This window comes from Limulus polyphemus, unplaced genomic scaffold (assembly GCF_000517525.1).
Source record: "Limulus polyphemus unplaced genomic scaffold, Limulus_polyphemus-2.1.2 Scaffold2710, whole genome shotgun sequence".
Taxonomy (NCBI): domain Eukaryota; kingdom Metazoa; phylum Arthropoda; class Merostomata; order Xiphosura; family Limulidae; genus Limulus; species Limulus polyphemus.
This window is the reverse complement of record NW_013668320.1, coordinates 9,887-18,251: the sequence shown is the minus strand read 5'-3', so window position 1 is coordinate 18,251 and position 8,365 is coordinate 9,887. Positions and strand designations below refer to the sequence as shown.

The following is an 8,365-nucleotide window of genomic DNA, read 5'->3' as shown; positions in this document are numbered from 1 at the left end:
AAAATATGTTTTATATATAGTGAAAACCAATGATGCCAAATTATGCCAAATTACCAAATGATGCCAAATTACCTTCAACAATGATGCCAAATTACGGAAAATAAACCAAACAATAAATATTTCTGTTTCTTCATATTATTAAAACTTTCCAAAATGTTGTCCAAAATGAACAATAAAAATAAAATAATAAATATCTATCTCTTATAGAAAAACATTCCATAATGTTTTCAAAATATGATAAAATAATAAATACTAAAACCTGCCATAATGTTGCGAAAATAGGAAAAAACCTAAATCATTAAATATCTCTCTCTCGTATAGTGAAAACTTTCCCTATTTTTGTCGAAATACAAGTGAACAAAAATAATAAATATTTCAGTTATAGTGAAGTCTTTGATGTTGTCAAAGTAAAGCTAAGTACAGTAATAAATCTCTCTCACATAATATTAAACTCTTTCAAAATGTTGTCAAAATAGAATGAAAAAATAAATATGGTTCGCTTAATGACTTCGATAATGTTATCATCAGTTACAAAAGTAAGTACTAAATATTTGTTCCAAACGATCAGGACCTTCAAAAAACATTGAGGATAATTCATGAGTTCAGTAGATTGTTTAGGAGTTTCGAAAATACCAGTTTCAGATTTAAAAGGTGTTTCACTGACCGTTTATTACAAATTATTAATTATTCGTGCGTTTATTTATATCAAATTCGAAAATTTTTCATGAATGCTTTTGCAAAATAAAGTAACACACATTGTAAGAGAATCACAGAAAAGGCTAGAAATAGTGGTATCATCGTTGTATTTGTAAGGAAACGTATTCATTTTAAAGTTTGTGAGGGTCAATTTTGTTAGTGGAAACGAGTGCTGAAAGAAGCTTAACCGAAACTATAAACTTGTTTCTGATAAGGCATGGTTTGACATTGACTAAAAAATTGTCTTTGATTAGTGTTCTCACAAAAATTACTACAGGAGCAAAATTGATCAAATATAAGACCGGGTGTGGCCAAGTGGTTAGTGTAGCCTGAATCTGAATCCGTGGTGTCATGATTCGCGTCACTTTGTCGCAAAAATGTCCTACACTCTTTAGAGCAGTGGGTGCGTTATTACAATGACACTCAGTGTTCGGTCAGATAAGAGTAACCGACACGATGAGAATGGGTGCTATTAAGTAGGTGCTTTCCCCATATTCCATCAGTTCAAAATTAGGAATGATAGTGATTTTAAAGCAATGTGGGAAAATTCTGAACCAAACAAACAAAAAATAAATCGAATATAATAGCAGATTTAAATTGTTGATGATCCTGAGCATTTTTTTATTATGTACTTCAAATTGAGTTTCGTGTTCATTTATTATATTTTAGTTTTTGTTTTTATCTTTTTTTACGTTAGTAAGATCTAAAATAGTTTGTTAGACATATTTTCAACCTTAGAAAAGATTTGGCGGATTTTGACGTATTTATATACAACTTTCTCTTTGTAAAAATTAAAATGGGATTCATTAGGTTGCATCAGTTTTAACGGTAGACTATTATATTTTTTTAGAAACTTTCATACTTATCTAATGTCCCCCGGTGTGATAGTGGTAGGTTCACAAGCTTACAACGTTAAAGTCCAGAGATCAGTTTCCCGCGGTGGACACAGCAGACAGTCCAATGTCTAAAACAAAGGCACAAATCTCATCTAACTTTATACTTTAGGTAATTTTGATCCAATTGAAGGTCTGCAGACTACATTGATCCTCATGACAGAAAACCTCATTCCAGTAATTCACATAAGCAACAATTTCATCACTCCATTGCTTCATCGTTTATGGTCAGACTCACCGTTTGGTTTGTTTTGAATTTCGCGCAAAGCTACACAAAGGCTATCTGCGCTGGCCGTCCCTAATTTAGCAGTGACTGACTAGAGGGAATGCAGCTAATCATCACCACCAAATCTTGGGCTACTCTTTTACCAACGAATAGTGGGATTTACCGTAACTTTATAACGCCACAACGGCTGAAAGGGTGAGCACGTTTGGTGGGACGGGGATTCGAACCCGCGACCCGCAGATTGCGGGTCGAGCACCCTAGCCACCTGGCCATGCCAGGCTACATATATAAGTAGCTGAAACACTCTGCCTTAGTATTAACCATAGACTTTACAAGCTCGTATCTAAGCCTATTATACTTATTCCTGGCAGATGCTGCGTTTTTCAATGCTTCTAAGGAAATCCTCTTTAGGACTTTGAACTCATAGATTTACTATTTTGAAATTGGAAACTTCTCTAAACACAATCGAGGTATTCAATTTGGTTCTTTGCTGATAAATACGTTCAGAGAAAATCCCAAAAGCTAAAGCATTTTTATCCAATACCTAACCACAAATGGCTTCCGACATGTGAAGAATAGGATCTTCCTAACATACTACTTTTGTATATACGTAACTAAGAAGCTTCAAGACAGCTATTTCCGCCTAGTTGAAAACGTCCCTTATTCCAAATAAAAGAAGTTTTAGGTAAATATATTATTTCTGCTTAGATACGTAGATATTTCAAAGAAGGCCCTGACTGTAATTGATTAATCCCGTCGGGGATGTTCTTCTAATGATTCGTCTACGTAGCCGTAGGATCTTAGATCAGAAAACCAAAAAAAAAAATAATAATTTATAGTACAAACACTAAATTGATCAGTATTGTTTAAAAGTGTAGCAATTCGGTGTTTTGAATTTTTTCTGTCTATTTATTATAGTGTGTTTCGCTGTTTGCTATTCATTGTCAGTTAATCGCTTATTCTTTAATTCTTTCTCTTTTTTATAACTGAAAAAAAAACTATATGTAAGAACAAAATGGTGGCCGAGCTGAGAGTATCGAATGTGATTCTCTGTAGTTCAGTTGTCCGTGTCTTATTGCCAGAAAAAAATAAAAATCGTTATTTGGTGCCTCGTGTGCGTTACAAGAGTGACAGTAAGAAAGCAACTTACAAAAACATCTTGTTTTTGTTTGCTTATTGTTAAGCAAAAATCTGTACAATGGGCTATCTGTGCTCTGCCCTCGACGGGTATAGAAACCAGATTTTTTTTTGCGTTATAATCCCAATGACTTACCGCTGAGCCAGTGTCCGCTAAATTTCATGTTTTATATTAATTCTTATTCATTTAGCAAATGAGAACTAGTTTTATCACGTTTACGTACATAGCAAAATCAGTCATATCACTTTAGACTTTTTGATATTGCTGTTAATACAGTGAAATATAAGCCTACAGTCGAATGTAATACGTAAACAAGAAGTGTGGTTGCTGACGAACACCATGTGAACTTATGGCGTGGGATTTAGTTGTTGTTTTTATATTTTCGAACCATTTCAAAGATCGGGGTTTCAAAGTAGTTGTAAGTACAGTTCAATGACATAACTTGTAATTAATTTATTTGGCTTTTAATTACGCTAGTTTCTAAATAGACAAGTGTCATATATATAAAACCTGTCGTACTTAGATAACCATGTTAAGGTTTCGTCTGACTTGCAAGAAGTTGCCCTTTGGAGGAGGGGCGGGGGAACCACAAACATTTAAATACAAACAAGCAATAAGAACACAACAGAGTCTTAGCATGCCTCTGTGTTGTCACTTTGTCGTTTACTGGTCTTCAATTTAGTTCATAGTTATTTCCTAACTATACGATCACAAAACTTATATATATATATATAACGAGATAACAGTTCGCTAGTTTTTATTCTATGTTTCGACTATTAAATCTGCCGCTGTCTCCAGAGGCCAAGTTTCAATCCTGGATTGTTTTGGTAGAAGTTTTGGAGAGTCTCTGCTAGATCTTCACTCAAGTACTTCAATGTTTTTAAGAGGAGTTTTCAAGTTTTGTCAACTTTTATTCTTGCCTGACTGGGTGTTTTATCTGTTAGGTGGGTGTAAAAAAATATTTTACCTTTTCTTTCTCATCTGAGCTTCATATCCTATCGCCATATGGTATTGTTCCGACTTATCTTAGTATACAAACTAATTAATAATTAGAAGTTCATATCCTATCACCATATGGTATTGTTCCGACTTATCTTAGAATTCAAACTAATTAATAATTAGAAGTTAATTATAGAAAATCAACACTAATCAATCATCAGACTTTTTATAGGCTACTGACCATGACAACGATCGTCAAAACCATACTGTAATCACGTGATTTTTACATATACATATTTCATTCCTAGACTTCAACGCCATTCCGTGGTCTACTATTTTGTTTATTCCCTCTGTAAACGAGCTTATGTAGAGTAAATAATTCGTTGCCTCTTTGCGCGTAAAAGAACACATCTGAAGCCTAGTGTACTGAATTTGTTGCACAACTACTGACACTATCTAGAGTTCAGTTTGAAAGGTTAAAGGCAGCGGTTAGTGATGTTAAGGTTTACATGTTGAGAAAACACTCCACGGTCAACATTTGAAATCGAAGATTCATAGTTTCATGACATGGTTGATAACGTTTCACCAAAAAATTTTAGATGTCGTAACTACAAGAGCCTTTTTGTTTACTCTAACTGAACACATTTTGTAGCGATTCGTCACGAATTATGGTATCAATATAAAAGCAGCGTAGCACGTTCGTTTCAGTTATCTGTTTTTCGGTTAAGGAGTTCGTAACATAGTTTTTAAAGAACCTATGCTAACAACGAAGAAATCCCCATGACATACATTTCTTGTAACTTTGACTAAGCTGATTAAATTTCTCCAAGCTGAATCTGAACGTGCTTTATACCAGTCTGATTCTGATTGATGAGTTGTAAACAACGTTGGGGATGGCTTGAACTGGTAGTGAAAGGAACTTTATTACATATGATGACGAATCCTTGTTGAAACTTTGTACATTTTCTTACGATACTTCAAGTCGTCACCAAACTGTATTTTCTAAAAACTAAATTCCTCGTGATCAAATTTCTGATCAATATGTAGCAAATTTATTAATGTCTTCCAAGCCGTTTCTGATCAATATGTTGTAAATTTATTAAAATCCTCCAAGCTGATTCTGGCTAATGTGGTGTGAACCGATTAGAATCAGCAGATAACACTTAATTTTAACTTTGTTCAACACTTTTCAATTCACACGTTAAAAGACGTCAACCTTGATATGACTTAATAGCTTTTCCAGGAGTTTTCTAGCTGACTAATTTTAAATATCAAGATATTGAGGTACAATATATGTATTTAATATTTCCTTGGTGTTTTCCACATTTAGATTTAAAGCAGAATTCGTTTAATAATCGACCGCTACAGGCTAAGTAATTTGAAATTAATAATCATAGGCGTACTAATGTATACACTAAAACCATAGAAATATTTAAAACAGGACGTTATGAAAAGAAGCACATTAAAACGTAGGCGACGTTCTATTTCATAATTTTAATTCGGATTTTAGATCAATAATTTCCAGGAAGTTTTCCTTGAACATGCAAGGATTTCATTCATTCAGGACATGAATTTTTGGATATATATATACTTTGAGTAGGTGGAATTAATATAAGAAGTCTCAAAACTTTCCTCGAAACCAATCACATTGAAAGACTTTGGTTAACAAAAGGTACGTTATTGTGAGTTTGAAGTAATGGAATGGCTGAGTGGTGGTAAAACAACCTTTAGTAACGAGATTTTCTTATTGGTTACTATTCTCTAATTACAAGGAATTCAGTAGAATATATAAATCTGCCTTACTAGAAAAAAACAACAGATCAGAGGCTTTCCAAATCTAATTAGGCCTTTAAGCAATCTATGTTACAATCTAGCAAATATTTATTACTATTGCAGAAAGAAAAAACAGAAATAAAACTATCACTCAATTCTAGTCAGTCGACTGCCTAGCCCAGTAAATGTTAGAAAAGTCTAGTAATCCTCTGGATTTGGAATCGAATCCAGATCATTTTAACTTAAAACTATTCTTATGAGTTGCAAATTTAGCAGTCAAAACATAATCAAATGATTGGTTTTTTTTTTAAACATCTATTGAAAATATCAGCATCCCTCACTGAAAATACTTGATGAAAATTTTCTCTTAAAACACAACTTAATTTCTGCTGGTAACAAAAAAAAAGCAAAATTATACTAACCTGTCTAAACCAATGATTGTTAACGTATAAACGCTGACAATAACTGAACAATGCTGCATAAACATCACGATTGGACAAAAGAACGGCTCGAAGATCCAGCGCCCGAGCATGAAGTCTGTGTAAGTAAACGGGATAGAAAAAGTCGCCATAGTGATGTCAGAAGCAGCTAAATTGATGAGAAAGACCCGGAGATCTCGAGAAGATTTTTTTCCGAAAATCAAAACAAGGATTACCGTTAAGTTACCTCCTAAAGCTAGCACTGCCGTTAAAGAATACAGAATGATGAGAAATACTTGTAAATCAGGTCCCAAAGCTTCTAATTCCTGAATAACATTGGAAATGTTAGTGGCATTCACATAATTACTGGGATCCATTTCGAACACTTTCAGTTGGCTGTTTATAAAATCATGAATTTTGGTGTCACTGCTGTCTGCAGAATAATCAGAAATAAAACATTAATGATGTAGCTCTGACATGTCGCTTCATCCTAACTGTCTCTTGTGGTACACGTGAGAGTTCAGTTGTTGCGCCTAGACATCTGCTCTTCAGTTACGGCAACTACTAATCGGTCCCCAACTTTCAAGCTACCCTGCAATAATACTGTCGTATATTTGTTCCTGCTGCGCGCGCAGACTAAACACATAACTGTCGGGACGTCGTTTTCGGTGTGAATTAAAACCGACATTTCTGCTATATAACTGACGACTTCTGTCTTACAACAGCACATTTTTCGGGATGAAGTTATACGAATGTTCCCTCTTCGTTACAATGCTAACAATAATACCGCAAAAACGACAGCTAATGTGTTTTAATTTAATAGAAATCCTATTTTATACTCAAACAGAATATTATTATATAAACCATAAAAGATAAAAAAATCTTCAAAAATGATTTTAAAATAATTGTTTTATATATTAAAGTGAATCGTTTTTTACCTTCAAGCATTTTTTGGGCTATAGAAGTTTCATATTTTATGTTATATGTGTGTTTCAATTTATGCGTAGCAGTATGTATCAGTTTAAAATTTAACATATATAACTTAGAATAAATCATGCTTATTTTGGTTTTATCTGAATATCTGTCCCCTCCCCCGGTGGGACAGCGGTAAGTTTACTGATTTTACAACGCTAAAATCCGGAATTCGATTCCATGCGGTGGACCCAACAAATAGCCCAGTGTGACTTTGTTCTAAAACAAACAATCTAAATATCTGGTCACAACTAATGTAAAAGTTGTTATTTTTGCTTATTACTCTAGTTATGATACACATCAGTGGCGATGTTTCTTACATTTTACTTTACAGTGTAAAAACTGAGTTTTTCTGTTACAATGTTGAACCATGTTTTTCTGATACTTATCTCATTACAACACATTATCGGGTATCTTTGTTGTTGTTGTTTTTCGCTACCTATATTTTTGTTCACAATGCAGAACCATGTTTTTGTGATACTTATTTCATTATAACACATTATCGGGTTTCTTTGTTGTTGTTGTTTTTCGCTACCTATATTTTTGTTCACAATGCAGAACCATGTTTTTTTATACTTATTTCATTATAACACATTATCGGGTTTCTTTGTTGTTGTTGTTGTTTTTCGCTACCTATATTTTTGTTCACAATGCAGAACCATGTTTTTGTGATACTTATTTCATTACAACACATTATCGGGTTTCTTTGTTGTTGTTGTTTTTCGCTACCTATATTTTGTTCACAATGCAAGACCAAATTTTTATGTTAACTATATTTATATTTACATTGTAGAACTGCGTTTTTATATTACCTATATATCTGGTTACAATGTTACTGATATCTTTGGTTACAAAATATCGTTATTTTCCTTTGCTACCAATATTTTTGCGCTCCCCCACCCAATGGCACAGCAGCATGTCTTCGGACTCACAACTCTAGAAACCGGGTTTCGATGCCCGTGATGTGGCTTTGTGCTTAATTACAAACAAACCAATATCCTTGTTCACGATTCAAGAACACGTTTTTGTGTTACCTATACTTTTATCTACTATAAAGTGCCATGTTTTTATATCACACATATGTAAGACCTGGTTTTTATGTTACGTATACTTTTATCTACTATAAAGTGCCATGTTTTTATATCACACATATGTAAGACCTGGTTTTTATGTTACCTATACTTTTATCTACTATAAAGTGCCATGTTTTTATATCACACATATGGGAGACCTTGTTTTTATGTTACCTATACTTTTATCTACTATAAAGTGCCATGTTTTTATATCACACATATGTAAAACCTGGTTT

General features: G+C 33.4%; 1 protein-coding gene across 1 annotated transcript in view; it reads right to left on the bottom strand.

Annotated features, from left to right (window-relative positions):
• Nucleotides 1-6,624, bottom strand: part of LOC106467698 (probable G-protein coupled receptor 83) — a 49,891-nt gene extending 43,267 nt beyond the window's left edge. Inside the window, exon 1 of the mRNA XM_022395896.1 lies at nucleotides 6,088-6,624. Coding sequence (XP_022251604.1) covers nucleotides 6,088-6,461 — 374 coding nt within the window. The 5' untranslated portion in view covers nucleotides 6,462-6,624. The remainder of the gene's footprint in view (nucleotides 1-6,087) is intronic.
• Between the last annotated feature and the right edge of the window lie 1,741 nt (nucleotides 6,625-8,365).